Source organism: Globicephala melas, chromosome 6 (assembly GCF_963455315.2).
Source record: "Globicephala melas chromosome 6, mGloMel1.2, whole genome shotgun sequence".
Lineage (NCBI taxonomy): Eukaryota > Metazoa > Chordata > Mammalia > Artiodactyla > Delphinidae > Globicephala > Globicephala melas.
The window spans coordinates 69,998,126-70,025,575 of NC_083319.1; the positions used below are offsets into that span (position 1 = coordinate 69,998,126).

The following is a 27,450-nucleotide window of genomic DNA, read 5'->3' on the forward strand; positions in this document are numbered from 1 at the left end:
GCTTTGAGTAGTATCATCTTAACAATATTAAATATTCCAATCCATGAACTCAAGATGTCTTTCCATTTATTTAGATTTTCTTTTACTTCCTTCAGCAATGTTTTGTACTTTCAGTGTGTGTGTCTTTTACCTTGGTTAAATTTATTTCCCGATATTTTATTCTTTTGGGTACTATTGCATGTGGAATTGTTTCTTAATTTCCTTTTCAGATTATTCATTGCTGGGATATAGAAACACAAATAATTTTTGCTTGTTGATCTTATACCCTGTAACTTTACTAACTTCTCTTTTTCTGTGTATAGGATCATGTCATCTGCAAATAGAGATAGCTTTACTTTTTCCTTTCCAATCTGGATGCCTTTTATTTCTTTTTCTTGCCTAATGGCTCTGGCTAGAACATCCAATACAAAGTGGTGACAGTGAGCATCCTTGTCTTGTTCCTGATTGTAGAGGAAAAGATTACAGTCTTGCATCATTGAATATGATTTTCACTGTGGGTTTTTTCACAAATGCACTTTATCATATTAAGATAATTCCATTCTATTCCTAATTTTATGAGTATTTTTTTGTCATGAAAGAATGTTGGATTTTATCAAAAGCTCTCTGTGTCAGTTGAGATGATCATATGTTTTTCCTCCCTTCATTCTGTTAATGTGGTATATATTACATTGATTGATTTTCTTATGTTGTATAGCACTTTTATTCCTGGGATAAATCCTGCGTGGTCATCATGTATAGTCCTTTTAATATGCCCTTGGATTCAGTTTACTAGTGTTTTGTTGAGAATTTACACATCTATATACATAACAAGGAGTGGTTTGTAGTTTTCTTTTATTGTGTTGTCTTCATCTAGCTTTGGTATCAGGCTAATGCTGGTCCCATAGAATGAGCTAGGAAGTATTCCCTCCTCTTCTGTTTTTTGGAAGAAACTGAGAAGGATTGGTGTGAATTCTTCTTTAAGTGTTTGGTAGAATTCACCAGGAAAACCATCTGGTTCTGAACTTTTCTTTGTTGGGAGGTCTTTGATTACTGATTCAGTCTCTTTACTTGTTATAGGTCTGTTCATATTTTCTATTTGTTCTTGAGTCGGTTTTGGTAATTTGTGTGTTTTTAGGTGTGTGAATTTGTCCATTTCATCTAGATTATCCAATTTGTTACATACAACTTTTTCATAGCTTTCTCTTATAATCCTTTTTATTTCTGTAAGGTTGATAGCAGTGTCATCACTTTCATTTCTAATCTTAGTTACTTGCATCTTCCTTCCCAATCAGTATACCTGTTATTTAATTTTCTTATCTTATTGTGTAAGCTAGGTCTTCCAATATAATATTGAAATGCCATGGTGAGAAGAAACATCCTTGCCTTGTTCCTAATCCTAGTTTTTCATCAATAAGTATGATGTTAGCTGTTTTTTTTAATAGATATGCTTTATCTAGTTGATGAAGGTTATTTTTTTATAGATATGCTTTATCCAGTTGATGAAGTTCCGCTGTATTCCTAGTTTACTGAGAGTTTTTATCATGAATGGGTGCTGGATTTTGTCAAATGCTTTTTCTGCATTTATTGATATATATTCATATGATTTTTCTTCTTTAGGCTACTGATGTGATAGATTACATTAATTGATTTTCAAATGTTGAACCAGCCTTGCATACCTGGGATAAGTTCTACTTGGTTGTGGTGTATAATTCTTTTTATACATTGTTGGATTTAATTGGCTAATATTTTCTTAAAGATTTTTGCATCTATGTTCATAAGAAATATCTGTAGTTTTCTTATGTCTTAGTCTGGTTTTGCTATTAGGGTAATGCCATCCTCATGGAATGAGTTAGGTAATATTCCCTCTGCTTTTATCTTCTGAAAGAGATTAAAGAGAATTGGTATAATTTCTTCTTTAAATGTTTGGTAGAGTTCAGCAGTGAACCCATCTGGGCCTGTTGCTTTCTCTTTTGGAAGGTTATTAATTATTGATTCAGTTTTTAAATAGATGTAGTTCTATTCAGATTGTCTGTATCTTCTTGTATGAATTTTGGCAGATTGTGTCTTTCAAAGAATTGGGTCATTTCATCTAGGTTATCAAATTTGTGGGCCCTCCAGCATTGCATCAATTGTAGTTCAGATTTTCTTACCCCAGCACTGTTCCTGCAGCATCCACTCATGAGTCTCTGCTCTGATAAGCCATGACTCCCTGTATTCATCTGCCTGTCTCTCTAGTCTTGGAGGCAGCAGTTTGCCCTGTGTTCTTCCCTTTCTTAAGGATCCAAGAAGAGTTGTTGATTCTTCAGTCTGTTCAGCTTTTTACTTTTATACCAGAGTGGTAACTTCCAAGCTCCTTACATGCACAACCGGAAACCAAAAGTCTCTCCTTTTTTTTAAACTTTTTTTAAATTATAAAAAACATTTAAAATTTACCATCATAACCATTTTTAAGTATACATTTATATAGTGTTAAGTATATTCACATCATTGTTAAACTAATCTCCAGAACTTTTTCATCTTGCAAAACTGAAACTTTGTACCCACTAAGCAATAATACTTACCCTTTTTCCCTTCCCCGACCCGTGGTAACCACAATTCTACTTTCCATATCTATTAATTTGACTATTTTAGATGCCAGGTATAAGTGGAATCATATAGTATTTGTCTTTTGACTGATATATCTCACTTAGCATAGTGTCCTCAAGGTTGAGGACATGTAGCATATAACAGGATTTCTTTTCTTTTTAAAGTTGAATACTGTTCCATTCTGTGTATATATCACATTTTGTTTATCCATTTTTCCATCAATGGACATTTGGGTTGCTCTTGACTATTGTGCATAGTACTGCTACGGAGGAGCTGAACCAAGATGGCAGAGTAGAAGGACGTGCTCTCACTCCCTCTTGTAAGAACACCAGAATCACAACTAGCTGCTGGACAGTCATTGACAGGAAGACACTGGATCTCACCAGAAAAGATACCCCACATCCAAAGACAAAGGAGAAGCCACAGTGAGACAGTAGGAGGGGCGCAATCACAGCAAAATCAAATTCCATAACTGCTGGGTGGGTGACTTACAGACTGGCGAACACTTATACCACAGAAATCCACCCACTGGAGTGAAGGTTATGAGCCCCACGTCAGGCTTCCCAACATGGGTGTCCGGCAATGGGAGGAGGAATTCCTAGAGAATCAGACTTTGAAGTCTTGTGGGATTTGTTTTCAGGACTTCAACAGGACTGGGGGAAACAGAGACTCCACTCTCGGAGGGCACACACAAACTAGTGTGCACATCGGGACCCAGGCGAAGGAGCAGTGAACCCAGGGGAGACTGAACCAGACCCACCTGCTAGTGTTGGAGGGTCTCTTGCAGAGGCGGGGTGGAGGTGGGGGTTGTGGCTCACTGCGGGGACAAGGACAGTAGCAGCAGAAGTTCTCGGAAGTCCATTTCATCTAGATTATCCAGTTTGTCACTCCTTGGCATGAACCCTCCCAGAGTCTGCCATTAGTTCCACCAAAGAGCCCAGGTAGGCTCCAGTGTTGGGTTGCCTCAGGCCAAACAACCAACAGGGAGGGAACCCAGCCCCGCCCATCAGCAGTCAAGCGGATTAAAGTTTTACCTAGCTGTGCCCACCAGAGCAACACCCAGCTCTACCCACCACCAGTCTCTCCCATCAGGAAGCCTACACAAGCCTCTTAGCCTCATCCACCAGAGGGCAGACTGCAGAAGCAAGAAGAACTACAATCCTGCAGCCTGTGGAACAAAAAACATTCACAGAAAGATAGACAAGATGAAAAGGCAGAGGGCTATGTACCAGATGAAGGAACAAGATAAAACCCCAGAAAACCAACTAAATGAAGTGGAGATAGGCAACCTTCCAGAAAAAGAATTCAGAATAATGATAGTGAAGATGATCCAGGACCCTGGAAAAACGATGGAGGCAAAGATCGAGAAGATGCAAGAAATGTTTAACAAAGATCTAGAAAAATTAAAGAACAAACAAACAGAGATGAACAATACAATAACTGAAATGAAAACTACACTAGAAGGAATCAATAGCAGAGTAACTGAGGCAGAAGAATGGATAAGTGACCTGGAAGTCAGAATGGTGGAATTCACTGCTGTGGAACAGAACAAAGAAAAAAGAATGAAAAGAAATGAAGACAGCCTAAGAGACCTCAGGGACAACATTAAATGCAACAACATTCACATTATAGGGGTCCCAGAAGGAGAAGAGAGAGAGAGAAAGGACCCGAGAAAATATTTGAAGAAATTATAGTCAAAAACTTCCCTAACGTGGGAAAGGAAATAGCCACCGAAGTCCAGGAAGCCCAGAGAGTCCCATACAGGATAAACCCAAGGAGAAACATGCCGAGATACATAGTAATCAAATTGGCAAAAATTAAAGACAAAGAGAAATTATTGAAAGCAGCAAGGGAAAAACAACAAATAACATACAAGGGAACTCCCATAAGATTAACAGCTGATTTCTCAGCAGAAACTCTACAAGCCAGAAGGGAGTGGCATGATATACTTAAAGTGATGAAAGGGAAGAACCTACAACCAAGATTACTCTACCCTGCAAAGATCTCATTCAGATTCAATGGAGAAATCAAAAGTTTTACAGACAAGCAAAAGCTAAGAGAATTCAGCACCACCAAACCAGCTCTACATCAAATGCTAAAGGAACTTCTCTAAGTGGGAAACACAAGACAAGAAAAGGACCTACAAAAACAAACCCAAAACAATTAAGAAAATGGTCATAGGAACATGCATATCGATAATTACCTTAAACGTGAATGGATTAAATGCTACAACCAAAAGACACAGGCTTGCTGAATGCATACAAAAACAAGACCCATTTATATGCTGTCTACAAGAGACCCACTTCAGACCTAGGGACACATACAGACTGAAAGTGAGGGGATGGAAAAAGATATTCCATGCAAATGGAAATCAAAAGAAAGCTGGAGTAGCAATACTCATTTCAGATAAAATAGACTTTAAAATAAAGAATGTTACAAGAGACAAGGAAGGACACTACATAATGATCAAGGGATCAATCCAAGAAGAAGATATAACAACTATGAATATATATGCACCCAACATAGGACCACCTCAATACATAATGCAACTGCTAACAGCTGTAAAAGAGAAAATCGACAGTACCACAATAATAGTGGAGTATTTTAACACCTCACTTACACCAATGGACACATCATCCAAAATGAAAATAAATAAGGAAACAGAAGCTTTAAATGACACAATAGACCAGATAGATTTAATTGATATTTATGGGACATTCCATCCAAAACAGCAGATTACAGTTTCTTCTCAAGTTTGCACGGAACATTCTCCAGGATAGATCACATCTTGGGTCACAAATCAAGTCTCAGTAAATTTAAGAAAATAGAAATCATATCAAGCATCTTTTCTGACCACAATGCTATGAGATTAGAAATGAATTACAGGGGAAAAGTAAAAAACACAAACACGTGGATGCTAAACACTTCGTTACTGAATAACCAAGAGATCACTGAAGAAATCAAAGAGGAAATAAAAAAATACCTAGAGACAAATGACAGTGAACACACGGCAATCCAAAACCTGTGGCATGCAGCAAAAGCAGTTCTAAGAGGGAAGTTTATAGCAATAGAAGCCTACCTCAAGAAACAAGAAAAATCTCAAATAAATAATCTAACCTTACAACTAACAGAACTAGAGAAAGAAGAACAAACAAAACCCAAAGTTAGCAGAAGGAAAGAAATCATAAAGATCAGAGCAGAAATAAATGAAATAGAAATAAAGAAAACAATAGCAAAGAACAATAAAACTAAAAGCTCGTTCTTTGAGAAGATAAACAGAATTGATAAAACATTAGCCAGACTCATCAAGAAAAAGAGGGAGAGGACTCAAATAAATAAAATTAGAAATGAAAAAGGAGAAGTTACAACAGACACCGCAGAAATACAAAGCATCCTAAGAGACTACTACAAGCAACTCTATGCCAATAAAATGGACAACCTGGAAGAAATGGACAAATTGTTAGAAAGGTATAACCTTCCAAGACTGAACCAGGAAGAAATAGAAAATATGAACTGACCAATTACAGGTAATGAAATTGAAACTGTGATTAAAAATCTTCCAACAAACAAAAGCCCAGGACCAGATGGCTTCACAGGTGAATTCTATCAAACATTTAGAGAAGAGCTAACACCTATCCTTCTCAAACTCTTCCAAAATATAGCAGAGGGAGGAACACTCCCAAACTCATTCTACGAGGCCACCATCACCCTGATACCAAAACCAGACAAGGATGTCACAAAGAAAGAAAACTACAGACCAATATCACTGATGAATATAGATGCAAAAACACTCAACAAAATACTAGGAAACACAATCCAGCAGCACATTAAAAGGATCATACACAATGATCAAGTGGGATTTATCCCAGGGATGCAAGGATTCTTCAATACACGCAAATCAATCAATGTGATACACCATGTTAACAAATGGAAGAATAAAAACCATATGATCATCTCAATAGATGCAGAAAAAGCTTTTGACAAAATTCAAAACCCATTTATGATAAAAACTCTCCAGAAAGTGGGCATAGAGGGAACCTACCTCAACATAATAAAGGCCATATATGACAAACCCACAGCAAACATCATTCTCAATGGTGAAAAACTGAAAGCATTTCCTCTAAGATCAGGAACAAGGCAAGGATGTCCACTCTCAATGCTATTATTCAACATAGTTTTGGAAGTCCTAGCCTTGGCAATCAGAGAAGAAAAAGAAATAAAAGGAACACAGATTGGAAAAGAAGAAGTAAAATTGTCCCTGTTTGCAGATGACATGATCCTATACATAGAGAATCCTAAAGATGCCACCAGAAAACTACTAGAGCTAATCAGTGAAATTGGTAAAGTTGCAGGATACAAAATTAATGCATAGAAATCTCTGGCATTCCTATACACATCCTAATGATGAAAAATCTGAAAGAGAAATTAAGGAAACACTCCCATTTACCACTGCAACAAAAAGAATAAAATACCTAGGAATAATTCTACCTAGGGAGACAAAAGACCTGTATGCAGAAAACTATGACACTGATGAAAGAAATTAAAGATGGTACCAACAGATGGAGAGATATACCATGTTCTTGGACGGGAAGAGTCAATATTGTGAAAACAACTATACTACCCAAAGCAATCTACAGATTCAATGCAATCCCTATAAAATTACCAGTGGCATTTTTTACGGAACTATAACAAAAAATCTTAAAATTTTTACAGAGGCACAAAAGACCCCGAATAGTCAAAGCAGTCTTGAGGGAAAAAAACAGAGCTGGAGGAATCAGACTCCCTGACTTCAGACAATACTACAAAGCTACAGTAATCAAGACAATATGGTACTGGCACAGAAACAGAAACATAGATTAATGGAACAGGATAGAAAGCCCAGAGGTAAACCCACGTACCTATGGTCAACTAATCTATGATAAAGGAGGCAAGGATATACAATGGAGAAAAGACAGTCTCTTCAATAAGTGGTGCTGGGAAAACTGGACAGCTACATATAAAAGAATGAAATTAGAACACTCCCTAACACCATACACAAAATAAACTCAAAATGGATTCGAGACCTAAATGTAAGACCGGACACTATAAAACTCTTAGAGGAAAACATAGGAAGAACACTCTTTGACATAAATCACAGCAAGATCTTTTTTGTTTCACCTCCTAGAGTAATGGAAATAAAAACAAAAATAAACAAATGGGCCCTAATGGAACTTAAAAGCTTTTGTACAGCAAAGGAAACCATAAACAAGACCAAAAGACAACCCTCAGAATGGGAGAAAATATTTGCAAACAAATCAACGGACAAAGGATTAATCTCCAAAATATGTAAACAGCTCATGCTGCTCAATATTAAAAGAACAAACAACCCAGTCCAAAAATGGGCAGAAGACCTAAATAGCCATTTCTCCAAAGACGACATACAGATGGCCAAGAGGCACATGAAAAGCTGCTCAACATCTCTCATTATTAGAGAAATGCAAATCAAAACTACAATGAGGTATCACCTCACACCAGAATGGGCTTCATCAGAAAATCTACAAACAACAAATGCTGGAGAGGGTGTGGAGAAAAGGGAACCCTCTTACACCATTGGTGGGAATGGAAACTGATAACAGCCACTATGGAGAACAGTATGGAGGTTCCTTAAAAAATTAAAAATAGAATTACCATATGGCCCAGGAATCCCACTACTGGGCATATACCCAGAGAAAACCACAATTCAAAAAGACATATGCACCCCAGTGTTCACTGCAGCACTATTTACAATAGCCAGGTCATGGAAGCAACCTAAATGCCGATCAACAGATGAATGGATAAAGAAGTTGTGGTACATATATACAATGGAATATTACTCAGCCATAAAAAGGAACAAAATTGGGTCATTTGTTGAGACATGGATGAATCTAGAGACTGTCATATGGAGTGAAGTAAGTCAGAAAGAGGAAAACAAATATCATATATTAATGCATGTATGTGGAACCTAGAAAAATGGTACAGATGAACCAGTTTGCAGGGCAGAAATTGAAACACAGATGTAGAGAACAAATGTATGGACACCAAGGGGGGAAAGTGGTTGGGGGGTGGGGGGATGTATTGGGCGATTGGGATTGACATGTATACACTGATGTGTATTAAATTGATGACTAATAATAACCTGCTGTATAAAAAAAAAAGGTACTAATAGGGAAGGACTCTAAGACACATCAATAAGTGAGAAAAATAAGGTGTAGTAGAACGGAGAGTTATAATATGCTTTATTTGCCTAAAAAATAAGAATGATTTTTCTGCTTTTTGAACTATGTGAAGAAATTATTATATAATTTTGAAAACGAAACAAAAAAAAATAAAGTAACTGTTTTACTGTCAAAAAATAAAATAGTACTGCTATAGACTTGGGCATGCAAATATCTCATCGAAACTCTATTTTCAGTTCTTTTGGAAGTGGGATTGCTAGGTCATAAGGTAGGTCTATTTTTAATTTTTTGAGGAGCCATCATACTGTTTTCCATAACAGTTCTATTTTATAATCCCACCAGAAGTTCACAAGGGTTCCAATTTCTCTACATCCTTACCAACACAGTTTTTTTCTATTTTTTTAAAAAATAGTAGCCATCCTAATGGCCATGAGGTGATATCTTACTGTGGTTTTGATTTGCATTTCTCTGATGATTAGTAATGTTGAACATCTTTTCATATCTTTGTTGCCATTTGTGTACCATCTTTGGGAAAATGTCTTCAAACTCTTTGCCCATTTTTATATGTTTCTCCTTTTCCCTTTCCCTATGCTTCTCCTTTCTTGACTGTTTGACCTTTTATTGACTCTGCTTCTCCCTGTTTTTCAACTTCTACTAATTGTTCTACTTTTCTTGCTGACTCTGCATGTGCTTCTCCTTTTTCCTATGCTCCTCCTTTTTGTAGCTGTTTTTCCTTTTGCTGACCCTGCCCCCGCTCCTGCTTCCCCACTTTTCAGGGTCTGCAGATTCTGCTGCTTTTTCTGCCTCTGCTTCTCCTTTTCCTGTGCTTCTCCTTTCTACAGCTGTTTTTCCTTTTGCTGACTCTCCACTTATTTCTCCTTCCCTGTTTTCAGCATCTGCTGATACTTCTACTTTTCTACTGCTTTTTCTGACTCTGCTTCTCCTTTCTCCTGTGCTGCTCCTTTTTCCATGCTTCTTATTTCTGCAGCTCTTTTTTCTTTTGCTGACTCTGCCCCTACTTCTGCTTCTGCACTTTTCAGGATCTCCAGGTCAGCTGCTTTTTCTGCTTCTGCTTCTCCTTTTTTCCTGTGCTTCTCCTTTTTCCTGTGCTTCTCCTTCTCCCGTGCTTTTCCTTTCTGCAGCTGTTTTTCCTTTTGCTGACTCTGCCCCCATCTCTGCTTTCCCCTGTTTCGGTGTCTGCTGCTGCTGCTTTATCTGCTGATTCCACCCCTGCTTTTCCTTTTCCTGCTGATGCTTTTCCTTTTGCTGCTGATGCTTTTCCTTTTGCTGATTCTGCTTCTCTTTCTGCTAATGCTGATTTCCCTTCTGCTGCTTATGTTGATCCTGCTGCTGCAGTTACTTCTTCTTGGTCTGCTACTTTTTCATACATCATTTCTGACCTCCTTGTAACTTCACTTCTATATGGCCCTCAATGGCTACTCCAACCCTGGCTTCACGTTATGGCTGCACTTAGAACTGCTAGAGTGTCTCATTTTTTTCAATTTCAAATTACCTCCCACCTGAAAAATAAAAAATAAAAAGAAAAGAACATGGCGCTATGTCACAGATAGCTGGTTAACCTATGGATTAGCTGTTATATCTGGTGCTCACCTGTGGAGCAGTCAGCCATGGCACAGGCTGAGGAGAAGAAGAAGCAGGGATCACATGGGACAGAATGTACCATTTAGAGCCACAGGGACTGAAGGTAAACAATTCTCCTGAGAAGGAGATGGACCTGAGTGGTAGTGATTGTCTCCTTTTCTAGAAGTGGATTAAGGAGTGAGTGAGCAATAAGGCAATAATGTAGAGTAAGTTACTCTTTGTAGGAAGCTGGATGAAAAGACATGAGAGAACATGGAAGAGAGTTAAGTAGCAATGTGGAATATTCCTATCCAGGCAAGAGGGAAAGACTGGAGACAAATAAGAGAGAGAAGAACAGAGGGAGCAAAGTTTCCAGCAAGTGAGAATTGAAAGGTTGAACACAATTGAAGCTGTGATACCAAATCCTTTGAAACTAGTAGAAAGGAGGGAAAGTTGGCATGTTCCAGTTTCATGATGCTGTTGAAGTATTTTATTATTTTTTTCCTTTCTGTTGCAGGTCCTGAATCTGTGCCTCCTTCCCTTCTCAAAGTTGTGATGAAACCCATAGCAACTGTTGGAGAAAGCTACCAGTATCCTCCTGTGAACTGGGCTGCACTCCTCTCTCCACTTATGAGGCTAAACTTTGGTAAATATCATGTTTTTAGGTCTTCAGACTCTGCTTTTAGGATGTGACCTGAATAGAAAATTGTGTGTCACAATTGGTAGTGACTGGATGGATGTCTGGGTACTTGAGGTTTGTCTTCTTGGATGGGACAGCTGGGTTACTTTCATTGAGTCACTTTCTAAATAGCTGAGGGGGAGGGGAAGGAGGTTTGAAGACACAGACCAGATGCACTCATCAAAACAATACTCGACTGAGATGGTGCATGTCGCTGGGCGTGTGGTGCAGGTCCCAGAAAGCCTGGTTTGATGGTTATCAAGCTGCATTTTCAGAACTCCAGGTTTCAAGGAAATGCCCTATGGGATGCTGTATTAGTTTGCTATTACTGCTGTAACAAATTACCACAGACTTAGTGGCTTGAAACAACACAAATTTATTATCTTATAGTCCTGTAGGTCAGAAGTCCAACATGGTTCTCACTGGGCTAAGATCAAGATATCAGCAGAACAGCATTCCTTCCTAGTTGCCCAGGGGAGTGATGTGGCCTGAATGTTTGTGTTCCCTGAAAATTCATATGTTGAGAACCTAAACCTCAATGTGATGGTATTAGAGGGTGGGGCCTTTGAGGGTGATTAGGTAATGAGGGTGGAGCCCTCATGAATGGGATTAGTGCCCTTATAAAAGAGGCCCCACAGAGCTCCCCAGTCCCTTCCACAATGTGAGGACACAGCAAGAAATCAGCAGTCTGCAACCTAGAAAAGGGCTTTCACCGGAACCCAACCATGTTGGCACCCTGGTCTTGGACTTCCAGCCATCGGAACTGTGAGAAATAAATTCCTGTTGTTTATAAACTACCCAGTCTGTAGTGTTTTGTTATAACAGTCCAAACAGACTAAGACAGGGAGAATCCATTCCCCTTCCTTTTCCAGCTTCTAGAGGATGCCCATACTCCTTGGCTTGTGGCCCCCTTTCCCCATCTTCAAAGCAAACAACAGAGGGCTGAAGACCTCTCATGCTGTCATCTGTCTGGTTCTCTGAAGACAGGAAAGGTTTTCCATATTTAAGGATTCATGTGATTAATGGGTCTATTTCAGTAATCGAGGATAATCTCCTTATCTCAAGGTCTTTAACCTTAATCACATCTGCAAAGTTCCTCTGCCATACAAGAGAACATATTCACAAGTTCCGGGGATTAGATATAGGCATCTTTGGGGGCCATTATTCTGTTTACCACAGGTACTTTGTGGTGAGAGGCAAAGGGAATGCACATCTCAGTTTGTCCACAGCAACCTCTAGTATGGAGTTAGAGTGTTAGCATAGGCAAATTTAGATGCATGTATTTGCCCCCCACCTCCAAAAAAAAAAAAAAAAAGAGGGAGAACAACTTTAACAGTGCTAGAAATTGTATATGTGTGTGTATTTGCCATGAGTGCTCTTTTACAGTAGGTGCTTACTTACATATGATATACAAAAAGATTTGTATACTTTATGTACAGTTTAAGGGATAATCAAAGATTATTTTGACTGAACACAATTTTCATTTGAATGCTTTCATTTGAACCTAATCCTATATAAGATATGATCTCACCATACTATGCTTCCAGATCTCACCATACTATGTTTCCAGAAAAATATGTTCCCCTGCCCCTCCCCTGCTTTTGTGTGCTATATGGAAGATGTTGGTGTTTTAGTAAAAATCCTTAGTAAAAAGAAGAAAAGGTCTGGTTGGGAAGATGCATCTGCCGACTGGGATCAGGCTTAAAAAGACTGGGTCACTAGAGAACATGGATACATCTCTCAGGCCTTCCAGATTTGTCTATATGCTGAATGTAAGATGGAGAGGAGAGAAAGACAGAAACGAGATTTTTAGCTAGAGTTTTCTCAAATTTTTAATAGTATTTGAGTGTTTAGGTTTGTCTAGACATCACAAGAGAACTTTCCTGAGCTATTTCAAGATCCTTGCCAGTTCCAAAACTCAAGCCTCTGATACAGCGGGTACGTTCTTTTGCTTCATAACTAAAAACGTCTCTTGAAATACCTTATGGTTTGCTGAAGTTCCATTACCTTTAGACATCACACACAAGTTCTTTTACCTTTAGGTGTCTGATTTGAGACATTGAAGACTGAATATGAGTTAAGAGAAGCAGCTATATTACAGATAGTTTTTTCCTTTCTTCTTTTTCAGGTGAAGAGATTCAGCAACTGTGTCTTGAAATTATGGTGACCCAGGCTCAGTCATCCCAGAATGTCGCTGCACTGTTGGGAATATGGGTGATGCCACCACTGATCCATGGTCTGAGTGTATGTAGTAATTAAGGATGTTGAGCAACAGGAGGATATGGTTCTTTTGGGGGAGATCAACATTCATTTGTGTGTGAGCTCTCAAAGTCAAGAGTGGACAAGTGGGATTTCACAGTGAGGACTTGACAATAGCTGGACAGCAAATTGGAAAATTGTGGGACACAGAACTCTGCCATAGCCATCACCATTCATGCTTTCAGCTGCCATTTATTACAAGAAAAAGGGACAGTGATGATCAGAGATATTAAAATTCCTTTCTCAAGACCATACAGGTAGAAAGTTGTACAGTTATTGGAACCTGGGTTTGTTTATATGATATGCAGTCGTTTCAGCAGGTATTAAAAGAAAGGCAAATCCACACACACTGGATAAATGATCCCTCCCTTTCACAGAAAGGCAGCAATTAAGGCGAGCCTTGAAGGCTTGGTAGGATTTCATTAGGCATCAAGTTAGAGACACAAGGGAATGTAAGTGGGAAGGTGTATGTGGAGAGAGTAGAACATCTCTGCCAATGGTGTTCAGCTTGAGTAAAGTGCTGAGGGAGAAGTGATCTAGCCTGGTATTTATGATAGAGGGGGCCAGCACCTTCCAGGGCATAGAGGGGGCCAGCACCTTCCAGGGCATAGAGGGGGCCAGCACCTTCCAGGGCACCTTCCTACCTTCTAAGGGTAGGTAGGAAGAATAGGGTGAGATTATTTAAAGATGTATAATTTTGGGTACATTTCAAGGTAGGACCCCCCAAAAAACCACATTCCATGATTCCTTAGAGGTTTACCAATTAATTATAAGCTAAATGATCTCCTCTTCGTTATTCTTCTATTCTAGGAGGCTTTAATTCTTTGAGGATAGTGCAAAACCCTCTTATTATTTCCTCAGTCTTTCTGGCTTTAGTCTCTACTCTGTACTTCTTTTTTTTTTTTAAGCTTTCCTACATCTCCTGATTCTTTTTAATTGAAGGTCAGTGTTACTGAGGTCTGCGTCCTTTCCATCAGCTGTTATTACCTGTCTGCTCCAAACAGCTCCCATTTAGCTACCACTTAATGAGCACTGGTTATGTACCTGCTACTGGTAAGCACTCAATGAGTACTTTCAGACATCAGATTTAATCTCTCTTCAACCCTGACAGGCCAATTTTTTTTTTTTTACAGCTCTATTGAGTTGTAATTTATATTCCATAAAATATGGCTATTTTAAGTGTATAATTTGATGGGTCTTAGTACATTTATATATTTTCATCCATCACCAATAATATCTCCATCACTCCAAAAAGTTCTATCGTGCCTACTTATAGTTAATCCCCACTCCCAATCTCAGACTCAGGCTACTACTGTTCTTTTTGTCTCTATAATTTTGCCTTCTTTAAAGAACTTTCATATAAATTCAAATTTCATATAAACTTCAGAAATTCTTTAGAATGGAATTGTACAGTATTATATCTTTTGTGTCTGGTTTATTTCACTTTTGAGAAGTAGATTTTATTCCCATTTTATAGGTTGATGAACAGAAGCAACTGGAGGTTAAGCGAAGTTTACATAGCAAATAAATGGAAGAGTCTGGCTGACTCAAAAGCCTGTGTCTTGAACACTGTTCTGTTAATGCTTCCTTCCTTTTGAATCATCTATAATTCTAACAGCCTGTTTTTTTGATCTCAGACATTTTTCTAGGTTTTAGTTATCCTTCCATTTCTCTTTTAGATCTGTCCTATTTCTTTTTTTTTTTTGCATTTGTCCTTGATTAGGAACCTTTCTTATTATCTTTGTTAATTAACAAATTAAGTTTGTAAATTCATTTTTTAAATTATGTACCTGCTCATTTAAAAAATGATCTGAAATGGCATGTTTTTTAACATGAAATCTTCTGTAACTCATGAAGCTACATTGATCTTTTTTTGAAATATACTGGTTTTTGTCAGATTTTATTTTTTAAAGCACTTCTTTTAGACTTGCTGCTCCTTTAGTATCATACTTAATGTTTCTAAGAATTTTTGAAGCCTGCTTTCTCAAAGTCTGTGGCTCACAGCTATCATTAACTATGCCCCTTCTTAGCGCTCCTGAACTCTTAATATGCTATGGTCAGTTCCATACGCTTGGCTGGTTCTTCTTTGCTCAGAAATGGCCCCAGAATGCCAGTTCCCCTCATTATTTCTTTATTCTTCCTCAGAAGAAGAAATGAGTAATAATAGATATTCTGTTTAGTCGATTTCCAGCAGTTGAGCCTTCATCTTCAGGAGCTTTTCTTGCCAGAGAATGTGACCTTTTAAGACTGAATAGCAACTGTCATGTTCTTTTAGAAGTAGCATTTTATTCCCCTCGCTGAAGAGATCCAAGGTTTAAGCTGAGTAGTTCACAGATGGATTGGCAGATACCATATATCCACACGAGTCACCCTGGATCAGAAGTCACCGCAGCCGCTAAAATTACATGCATCGGTGGTCCATTAGACCATGAAGCTGTGGGGAAATGAGGGTCTAGGAAACAACCTGAACTTTTTATGTTTCACCTGAACCTTTTATCTTTCAAACACAGTGATGACCTAGAGGTTTTGAGCATTACAAACCCAGACTTGCCTGTTTACATCTGACCTCTTCTGTTTTGCTTTCAGCTGAATATCAAGAAATACCTCCTGCTATCTGTGCCTTCGTGGATAAAACACGTCTCTGATGAACAGATCGTGGGTTTTGTTGAAAGCTTGATGGTGACAGTTTTTAAAGCAGCTTCCCCACTCTCCAAACCTGAGTTATGCCCGAGTGCCTTACAGGGTCTGAGCCAGGCCATGAAACAGCCCAGCCCTGCCTACCACCTCTGGAGTCTGCTCAGCAAAGCTACTGGGAAAATTTTTGACCTTCTGCCAAATAAGATTCGGGTGAGGAACAAAAATATTTACATTCCTGACAATTTATGTTTGGGATTTTTTAAAGCCTTTTGGCAAAGCAGGGAGGTATATGTTTTAAGAATGTGGTGGGAAGGCTAGCAAGAAATAACCACGTTCTTCACTAAGAATGTTTGCTTCCAAGATCTAAATTGAGGTTGAATATTTAGAACCAAAGTTTTGAGCACGCTCAGAAGCAGGTTAACCAGTGCGGCACCAGAAGTTTGCTCTTAGGCCTTTTACCAAATGCCCGTGGAAGATGAGCACGTTCAGAAATCCTTACACTTGGACTTCCCTGGTGGCACAGTGGTTAAGAATCCGCCTACCAATGTAGGGGACATGGGTTCGAACCCTGGTCCAGGAAGATCCCACATGCCGTGGAGCAACTAAGCCCTTATGCCACAACCACTGAGCCTGCACTCTGGAGCCCATGAGCCACAACTACTGAAGCCCACACGCCTAGAGCCCGTGCTCCGCAACAAGAGAAGCCACTGCAACGAAGAGTAGCCCCTGCTCGCTGCAACTAGAGAAAGCCCTGGCACAGCAAGAAAGACCCAACGGAGGCATAAATAAATAAATTTTTAAAATAAAAAAAAAGAAACCCTTATACTTTACACCTGGGGAGTCCTTGGGTGTATTGTCTGACCCACTATTTACATCAAGTGACTTAATACTAGCCTTGCCTCTCCCCCAACAGACTTCTGAAATGTAGTTGTACAAAAAAGTTAAAAATCCATTCGGAATGATGGGTTCTGATAAGAAGAAAATAGTACAGTCAAACAAAATACACGCAATAACAGGAAAGATGTTTTTTATTTTTTTATTTATTTTATTTTATTTTTGTGGTACGTGAGCCTCTCACTGTTGTGGCCTCTCCTGTTGCGGAGCACAGGCTCCAGACGCGCAGGCTCAGCAGCCATGGCTTACGGGCCGTCTTCCCGGACCGGGGCACGAACCCGTGTCCCCTGCATCGGCAGGCGGACTCTCAACCACTGCACCACGAGGGAAGCCCGAAAGGTGTTTTTTAAATGATAAAAATTGGTCACAAGTTTTGGCTTGGTTAAAATTAAAATCTCATCAGCTGCTGTTCGTGGAGATAAGCAAATCTAATGATTTTGTCAGAACATTGAGAATATACGTGTTATTTTACACTGTATTTTGACATGCTTTGGATTTTTCTTTACCAGAGAAATGATCTAGAGCTGTATATCAGTGTAGCAAAATGCCTCTCGGAAATGACAGACGATGAAGCCAATCGGGTTGCCCAGATTACTGAGGTAATAACATATCTATGTGTCTTTTTATTATTGAGGTGGAGATTACAATTGAGATGATTATAGTATCCTTTTGGCTGAAGCTAGCTTTGCTTCATATTTGTTTGCTACTGGATAATTTCAGGAAACCATCTTTTTCACTGTGGGGTCTCATGTCCAGCCTAGTATGGTTGGATATGTAGTAGTATATAAATGGATAGATGAATGAATAACTTTTTAACCTAATTAATCCCACTTTGTCAAGAACATTTTAGTGTTACTGATGAGCAAAAATAAGTACAGGACATCTTCAATACAAAATCCACAAGAATGGAAATATTCTGACCAAAGAACTTTCTGGTGCATGGTAGGCACATTTATTTTTCTTCACCTGATACTTATCCTTTTGAAATGAAGAAAGGTGGCTGATTGAAAAACAAACACTATTATCACTGACACAAGATAACAAGTACCTCTCAGACCCATACCGAATCAAAGGATGAATAAGCGAAAAGCAGCATAAGCGTAAAGTTGCCAGATTTAGCATATAATACAAGATACCTTGTTAAATTTGAATTGCAGATAAAAAATGAATAATTTTTTAGAGTAAGTACATCCCAATGGGACCTACTTATTCAAATGGCATCCCTGCATACCAGGTAATACCAAAGGTCTAGAGGACTGGGAGCCCTCACATCATGGGTGGTCATCTTATCATTTATTTCACTATATGGCAGATTGGCCTGTTAAGTTGAATCCTTGAATCCTCTGCATTGTATAGCTGTGATGCTCAAACTGTGGCCGACGGACCCACAACATCAGCCTGGCAAGTGATGAGAAATGAAAATTCTGGAGTCTCACTCCAGACTTACTCGATCAGAAACCCTGGAGGGAGGCCTAGTGGTGTGTGTTTTAACAGTCCCTCCCGGTGATTGTGGTTCATCCTAAGGTTTGAGAAGCACTGTTAGAATATTTGGAATATCGGCCTTTTGGAGATGTTTGTTTTAGGCAAGGATAAGCGGTATAAGGAAATGCTTGAGAGAGTGGACTCTGGAGCCTCACCACCCTGGTATGAAAGCCAGTCTCTCATTTACTAGCAACGTGACATTGGTGAAGTGTCATAACCTCTCTCTGCCTCGGTTTCCTGATCTATAAAAGGGAGATAATAGCGCCTACCTATTAGGGCTGTTTTGAGAGTTAAATGGCTTAATCCATGTTAAGTTGTTGGGCAAGTGCCTGACCCAAGGCAAGTACTCAGTAATAACTTATTATCATAATTATTACGTTCATGTAATTTATTACAACTTATTATATTCATGTTACATTGTTCGAAGTAATTAATATAATGTACTTTGGGGTACCTAGAGCTAAAAGTTGCTGTTATTCACTTGGGTTTCTAAAGTGCCATTCAGAAGATTGTCACTAGAACATTCTAAATCCTGTTCTGGTGTCCCCAAAAGTTAATGTGTTCCGCTGAGCTCTTGTTTTCTATTCATTTCTAGAAAGAACACAGGTAAGAAGAAGGTACAGGTGAAGAGCTCAGACTCCTTGGGTTTCAGCTCTTACTCTCTGTGGCAGTAAGCAAGTTGCCTAACTTCTCTGCTTCAGTCTCCTCATCTGTAAAGGAGAGATGATAATAGTAATCTATTGCTCAGTGTTAGAATTAAATGCGTAATTCAGTGGTCCTCAAACTTTTTGGTCTCGTGACTATGTTAGTGTCTTAAAAACTATTGAGGACTCCAAAGAGCTTTTATTTATGTGGATTATATCTGTCAATATTTACCATGTTAGAAATTAAAACTAGAAAAATTTTAAAATATTTACTTAAAAGTAATAATAATAAACCCATTGCATCTTAACATATGTAAGAAAAAACTATTTTCCAAAAAACAAATTAGTGAGAAAGTGGCATTGTTTTATTTTGTAAGTCTCTTTATTGTCTGGCTTAATAGAAGACAGCTGGATTCTCACAGCTGCTGCTTCATTCAATCTGTTGTGATGTTGTTTGGGTGAAGTATGTGAAGAAAATCCAGCCTCACACAGATACGTAGGTGGAATGGGGAAGAGTGTGTTAACAGTCTTTTCTGATAATTGGGGATGTCCTTCTTTGATACTGTACCAAAGCTCAGCAAGTGTTGGTTTCTTATAGGTTAGTTGAAATGTGGAATCTGAAACCGTATCAGTGAACTTCACATACTCTGTTACATTAAAATCCATTGGTCCATTGCACTCTGGGTCTTTTACCAATGCATGATTTTGTAAGATATTATTGCAAGATTTGTAAGATATATTGGTCATTTGGAAAATACTGAGTCACTAGATTTTGAAAATCTTCCAAATGTTGGTAAATTTCATTATAAAATATCAAAACATCACATTTGTCAGTATCACCAGTAACTTCATCAGAAAAGTCTTTTACGTATCTGCTACTAAAGTCATAGTAGCAGATACAGATTTTCCAAAAATCGAATTTTCACTTAAAAGCTCACATTTTATCATTGGCAATAAATACTGTCAAGTATTTTCCTTGAAGTGACAGCCTTACTTCCTTCACTTTTAAAAAATAATCAAATAGTTTTCATAACCGTAGTTTGTCCATCAATTATTCTTTTCAACTAAATGGCGTTCCATGAGTAGAGTGGCTATTTCAGCTCACAGCTCACTCTCACAACTTTCTCCTTGAGATGACCATCACACTTGGGGATGCAGCACAAGTTTTTTATGCATACTTCCCATTTGGTCATACAGAATATTACAAAGATGGACTCAAGGGCAGAGGTTTAACAAAACTAGTAATTTTTATTGTTTAAAGGATATTTTAAATGAAACTAGCTTTTTAAAAAATTGCAAGTGTCAGTGAAAAATACAATGAACATTACTACAGTTTGGCGTCTTATTATGAATATAGTTTGACCTCACAGACCCTCTAAAAGGGTCTTGGGGTGCCCCATAGGTCTGTGTACCACCCTTTGTGAAGTGCCAAATTAACACAGGTTAAGTGCTTAGCATGGTGCCTGGCACATAATAAGTACTGTATTTGTTAGTTATCATTATTATTATTTGTGTATCTTTACTAAATATCCTCACCAATTAACCCCTGGAATCATTTTTGGTTTTTATGAGAAAACAGGAGGTGACATTACAACCATCTGTCTGTAGGTACATTTTAATATAGCATGCAGGCAGGTAGGTCACACAGTGCAGGAAACGAACAGTTTTAGCATTTGGAATGGTAATCAACTTCAAACTCATCCTTTCTCTTTTGCCCTTGCCCCGAGGTCCTATAACAATTTCAGTTAATTTAATAGTAACTGAACAATTTACTTTTTTGCAGAACAGCTTAGAAAAGGCTGCCTTTGTCAGACTATACTTGGTCTCTCAAGGACGATTCCCCTTGATGGGCTTGACTGATGTGCTCAGTGTTGCTATTCGGCACCATGAAAAAGACACACTGGCCTGGATGATACTGCACAGCTTATACCAGGCACGGATTGTGAGCCACGCCAACACCGGTAAGGCCAGCTGGAGGCGAACATCAGGAACAGAAAGATGTACCTACCATCTTTTAGGTTGTAATTGTTTCCTCAACTAGTTTAGTGCTTCTTGACACAGGCGAGGCCTTGTTACCCCACATGAGTAGCACCTTGGATAGAAACCAGCAATTACAGCTCACAACACCAACTCTTTGGAGGTGGGAATGAATTCTACTGGTGACTTTTATCTTGTCTTTGGCCCTCCAGGCCCTCAGAGACATAAACAAGTTTATCAGGTTGATTCTGCCTGCTTCCTTTCTCAAGCAGATGGATGCTGATTGATTCTCCCTGATGTTTTCATGAAAACGGCTTTTGGGTGGTCATTTTACAAAGGGAAAAAGAAAGCAGCAACAACAAATTAGTTATTCTATAGAAGAACTTCTCAGGAGTGAGAAGAATAAAATCTGGACACCCTTACTACGTCCTCAAGCCAGAAGCTGCAGGCATGAAGCTCTGCTGATGAATGGTGCAACTTTTAGACCATTTTAGACTTTATACTTTAATAATCATCTAAAGAGGGAGCTCCCTCATTTCTCCTCCATGCCTTTGGTCATATGCTTATAATTTCTCAAGTCTACATTCAGGTCCTGAAGGCATCTGGCTTCAGCAGATCAAACATGGCTGGGAAGCCCTTGTGACCCATCATCCCCATCTCTTGTATCTTGAAGGCTTTGAGAGAAAACTGACAAATACAATTGTAATACTCTTTGCAAGACTGTGTAGGAAATTTTGATTCATCCTCCTCTTTGGCAACTGAGAGAGTTGTCTCATGTCCACAGTAGCGCCAGCCCAGTGAAAAGTGAACCTGTGATGAGAAATGAGATTTTTTACTCTAACTCGAAAGTGTATTTATCAGGCAGAAAACTAGCAGGTACTCCCTGTTAAGCATGACGATACATGAAGGAAACAAATGTGATATTGCCTTTGGTCCTAACTAGCTGGAGTTCAAATTTAGTTACCATTTTCTTCTCATGCACTAAATTTTAAGATGTTTCCAAGTAGTCTCTGCTGTGCTGAAAATCCTCATTTTTTAAAGGAAAAATTAATATTTATGTTGATGTTTGTTCTCCAGTTAGCCTGTAGTAGCTGTGTTTTGTTTTTTGTTTGTTTTTAATGTCTTTAGGATAGGTATTCTCTATGATTTTTGCATAAATTGGGAATATTTAAGCAAGGGAAGACTATAAAAACAACTAGTTATCAAGGATTTAACATTACTAACTAGTTGGCATGCCCAGTTTCTCCTAGTGTGTTTCATGTTGAGCAACTCCAACAAATGCATTTAACCATTTTATCACAGATTTGAAGAATAAATTAGCTTTTAAAAATAAAGACCAAAATATGGTCATCTGATGTGAATAGTATCAAAAACTCTCTCACGGGTGAGCACAAGTCTCAGGTACCATAAAAGGACTTGAAACTGTCGCACAGAGTCCTCGGCGGGTGTTCTGCTTTAGTTATGACGGTAATCGCTGATCTGTTGTACATTGCAAAGGAAAACCATGGTCTGGTAAGAAATATCCTTCTGTTTCAGGCGTGTTGAAGAGAATGGAGTGGCTCTTGGAACTGATGGGTTATATCAGAAATGTTGCTTACCAGTCAGCATCTGTTCAGAACGTGGCTCTTAATGAGGTAAAATGTAGAGGAGCCATTTGTGGCTTCCTTAAAATATAGAGGATATTTACTCTCCCAAAAGAGGAACATGTTGCTGCTTGAAGCTTTCCTTCCTTCCTTCCTTTTATTTTTGGGAAACAAGGATGACAATTATCTGACGTCACAAGGAAACGGATGTTCTTACCAGGCTTTAGGAGATGCCCATGGCTGCCCTTTGAAAAATATTTTCAACAGAACCACGTTCCTTGACAGGCAGTACACAAAGGATTCTAGCTGGAGGGGGAAACTGGGATCCTGTGTACTTGGGCTGGACCCCACAAAGACTGGGGTACAGGGCTCTGGCCTCTGCACTGGCCCAGAGCACGGCTTCAAACACCTGGTTTGGAGGGGTTCCTGAAGTGTATCCAAGTAATCTCTGTTTGTGCCAATACTTAACATGCATATATTGGAGGGAAATTTTCACCCCACCTGCAAAATGACCTATGACCCAAAAAAGGTTAACCACCACTAGTACTGGGTGAGTAAAACAAAAAAAGATTAAAAAATGAAGGACAGCACTTTCCTACTCTCCTCATTTTCTTGACTCAGCTGCCCAATGTGCATTTTTTTTTAGTATTTTTTCCATAGCCATGTTTCATGGGTCTCCTGTTTGCTGTGTGAGCAAAATATGCATAACCTGGGATGTTGTTTGATATTCTGCCCAGCTCTTCTGCAGAGTTGTGTGTCTTTTTGAAATTTTCATTAGTGAGATTAGGCATTTTAAGAGATTGATGGGTACTTTAAAAAGTTTTTTTTTGAGTTAGCATAATCTTTCCTCTTTTTATTCTGATTTCCAGTTTGTATTAACCTTCTCTGCTTTCTTACAAAGTCTTTTGAAACTTAGAAAATACAGATAAACAGAAAGAAGAATAATTTAAATCACAGAAGTACAGTAACTCAGAGGTAGCCCTTGTTACCACCATTTCTACAAGTGTCTAGATTAGACTATAAAATCTAAATGCATGGATTCTAAACAGATTTTTTTTAATGCATGTGGAGAGTCATTTTTTGTTTCTGTTTAAATACAGAATACACTATACATATTTTTGAAAATCAGTTTTGGCCACATAATAATAAACCTAAATACCCCTGTCTGGATCTCTCTTAATTAATTTTTAAATCTCTTTGAAAACACCAAAACAGAGGAATGTTTGGATCTCAGTATGATTAGGTGTTAAATAAATTATGTTTCTCTTGAAATGTTAGAACGCTAATAATGAAACTATTGGGCCTTCTGTCCTCACAAAAGAGGATCCTTCAAACCTTCTGAAACCCCAAAATGTCTCTTCATTAAGCATGGAAATAGTTTGCTATTCGGTCCAGTCCCTCTTCTGGGGTAGGGGTGGGGCAGGCAGAAGGTTTGAGTGAAGGGGAAGATAACATCGCCTCATGATGGGGGCTGTGTACGTGAACATGTGTTACTTTGCATTGTTAAAGCATGTGACCTGACCTTGTTCCTATTTCTACTGTAGGCTTTGGATTTCTTGTTGCTGATATTTGCAGCAGCAGTGGTTGCATGGGCAGACCACGCTGCCCCTCTGCTCCTTGGCCTCAGTGCCAGTTGGTTGCCATGGCATCAAGAAAATGGTCCAGCTGGGCCAGCTTCAAGGTTCCTTGGCAGGAGTCCCTTGCACAGGGTCACTGTGCAGGAGGCTGTCACTCTCCTTCCCAGTAGCATGCCTCTTCTGCTGCAGAAAGAGCCATGGAAGGAACAGACCCAGAAGGTGAGGTTGGCAGCTACCTGCTTGTCAGGGCAGGCGGCCATTTTCTCTTCAGCAGTTTCTGCTGTAGAATTGAGGTGGGAGTTAAGTGAAACCTGAGTCACACTACAGGCTTTCCTAGTCAGCCTCGAATCTCAGCCAGATGCAAAGCCTCAGCGATTGAGGCTAGCCCAGGCTCAGGGTAACCGCTGACTAAAAACAACAGTGACAACAGCAACAACTTGCTTACAGTTAGGGATGAAGTGGAAAGAAAAGCTTACACTTGCCTTCATTTATTGAAGACACATGTGTTCTTGATCCTGGGGATAAAAGGATGAATAAGTCTCTGAGAGCTCAGAATTTCAGAGTGAGGACAGACAGGAAAGCAAGTTCAAGGTTGCAAGATGGTATGATAAGGATACAGTGGTGATGAGCAAGGGAGGGGGGTGATCAACAATGTCTGGGGAGGGGTCCAGGAAATCCTCCAGGGAGATGCGAATCTGGAGTATCCATCTTTTACCATATTTAAGGTTCCCCACAGCTCATTCCATGCAATAGGTGTGTTCCAGGTGCTTCTGGCCTGTGCGATACCGTGGGGAGATTTGTAAAGGCCTAATGTCATCACCTTTGCCCTCAGGAAAACCCAAACTATAGGAAGTACCTTTTGGTTTTTAATACTGAGTTTCCCCAGGCTACTAGCTGTCGTGAAGAGCATATGAAAATACGGTACATCCTTTCGCATTATGTGGCTCTGACCTGTCTTGAATTGTTGAAAGATATTTTTGAATCCCATTTAATCAAAACTGGATTTTTACGAGGTTGAAAGCTTAAAGCCAACTTTGTGTGGCTTAATCTTAAAATCTGAACATTAATCTTTAAAAATATTTCTGAGCTGTGGACCCACAGTTTAGCCATGAACTTCACTGAGCATCTCAATTAAAATGCCTTTGTTTTCTTAAACCTGATAAGCATTAGTATTATTATCCCAAATTTTGTGTTTTCTTTTTCATTTCAAATGAAAATAAATTTAAATGTGGTATCCTATCCCCTTATTTCTGGCCTGGGACACCCTGTTCATTTTGGACTACAGTATAGACATCCTGCATCTATTATGTATTTGTAGTACCTGATTTATTTACTTACCAGTAGGATATGATAAAACAAAATTGAGGAAAAGAAAATAAAGAAAAAAGTTTTAATTAAAGTAGGGAATTAGGAATATTTTCTTTTTTTAGTCCAAAGTTAAAAATCCTAGTACCTACAACTAGTGTACGTGTTTTTCAATGAGTCGAGATTGGCAACATTCAGTCAACGAAATTATCCGCTATCTAATTCAAAAACAATTTTGGCTGCATCTGGGAGATCAGTCAAACTCATGAGTACTATGAGTTTCTACCTCATCTGCAGGATTTATTTGCAGCTAATACGCTTGGGTCTACCTAGTAAATTGTTTTATGCCTTTTCTCTTGCATTTCAACTTTGCTTCATATCCATTTGGGCACAAATTGTTCTTAGCCACAGAAACATATTTTACATCTGATGTGTTTCCCCATTTACCACCCCACCTAGGAGCCTAGGCCTGATACACACGGAACCAGGTGGCAGGCAGCATGATGTGAAGGAGGAGTGTGAGGCTTTGAAGCCAGGTGCACATGGGTTCAGATCTTGACTGTGCCATTCATTGGGAGTGGACTTGGGCAAGGTTCTTAGCCTCTCTGGGGCCTCTCAGAGTGATGAGACGGAATGTTCATGGCACACAGGAGGCCCTCTGGGCCCATGCCTACCCCACTCTTAAAAGCTACAGCAAGTCCCAGGGTAATCAGCAAAGGAAGGAGGTTTGACTTTGCTGGGTCATTTAACTAAATAAGAGCCATTTCCAACTTTCCCATCTCTTGTGCCTGGTCCTGTCTCCACTCCACTCTCCCAGCCCAGGCAGGTATTGTCCAGGGACTACTGCCCTGATACTCATATGTGCAGGCCCAAGGGTTTGAATGATGTCTTACTGATAGATTGTTTTCACTGATACCATTCTTCATTTTCACTCTAGTTCATTGACTGGCTATTCAGCATCATGGAAAGCCCTAAAGAAGGCCTCTCAGCAAAGTCCAGGGATCTTTTAAAAGGTATCACTTCCATGCTTTATGCCCATCCAGTGTTGTCTGTGCTGCAGAACAGCATCCTAGCGTGTGTTGGCTCCTGAAAGGGCTTGTCTTGGTTCAGTTTAGAGAAGTAATATGAAGCTGTCACCAGTGTGGCATTCTTGAATTAGAAAGTGGTTAAAAAAGTTGCATTGCCTTTAGATTTGTTATTTAAATGGTTTTTAAATGTTTTATTATAATCATAAAATGACTTAAAATTTAGAAAATTCAGAAAAGTAAAAATAAGCAAAGAAGAATCCAGAATCCCACTGCCCAATGACAATTTTGATTGTTTTTCCTAAGTTTTTGCTCCCTCTATGAGTATTAACATTTTTATAATCATAGCCAATTGAAAAATGTACATACACACTTTGAATACTGGCTTTTGTACTTTAAAATTATTTTAAAAGCATTTTTTTTTTTTTTTTTTTTTTTTTGCGATACGCGGGCCTCTCACTGTTGTGGCCTCTCCCGTTGTGGAGCACAGGCTCCGGACGCGCAGGCTCAGTGGCCATGGCTCACGGGCCCAGCCGCTCCGCAGCATGTGGGATCTTCCCGGACCGGGGCACGAACCAGTCCCTGCATCAGCAGGCAGACTCTCAACCACTGTGCCACCAGGGAAGCCCTTAAAAGCATTTTAACCCATTCTTACACTGGCTTCATAAGTATTTTTAATGGCTGCATAGTATTTTGCCAAGGGAATTGGACATTTCCCATGCTTCCAGGCATTTAGATGATTTTCATGTTTTTTATACATCTCTATTGACTGTTAAACTATGACTATGGGATCCACAAATATAGATGATCTTTCTGTGAAAATTATGTAGATGTTTTTACTCAAATCTGAAAAGTCTTCTGGGCATTGGCTCTGTGGTCCAAGACAGCTTGTACTGTCATCCACATCTTGAGACTTGGGGGTCTGGATCCTACCAGTGGCTGCTGTTGATGCCCCTGACATGCTGTAAGCTACTGCACTGAAAAGCCTCACCTTGGGAAAGTTGCCTGCTGGCCTACTCTTGTGATAATTGACCGTATTTTGCTTTAA

The 27,450-nt window shown here is 39.2% G+C and overlaps 1 protein-coding gene across 3 annotated transcripts in view; it reads left to right on the plus strand.

The window, feature by feature from the left end:
• The window catches only part of FOCAD (focadhesin), a 313,294-nt gene that overhangs the window by 281,024 nt on the left and 4,820 nt on the right, over positions 1–27,450 (plus strand). For 2 of the 3 annotated variants that reach the window (XM_030840606.2, XM_060300979.2), the window contains exons 36-43: positions 10,858–10,986; positions 13,148–13,263; positions 15,865–16,125; positions 17,319–17,408; positions 20,719–20,896; positions 22,449–22,546; positions 24,040–24,291; positions 26,315–26,390. In XM_030840606.2, the coding sequence (XP_030696466.1) occupies positions 10,858–10,986; positions 13,148–13,263; positions 15,865–16,125; positions 17,319–17,408; positions 20,719–20,896; positions 22,449–22,546; positions 24,040–24,291; positions 26,315–26,390 (1,200 nt within the window). Of the gene's footprint in view, positions 1–10,857; positions 10,987–13,147; positions 13,264–15,864; positions 16,126–17,318; positions 17,409–20,718; positions 20,897–22,448; positions 22,547–24,039; positions 24,292–26,314; positions 26,391–27,450 lie in introns of those variants that run through there. The other variant, XR_009564338.1, reaches the window with a different exon arrangement.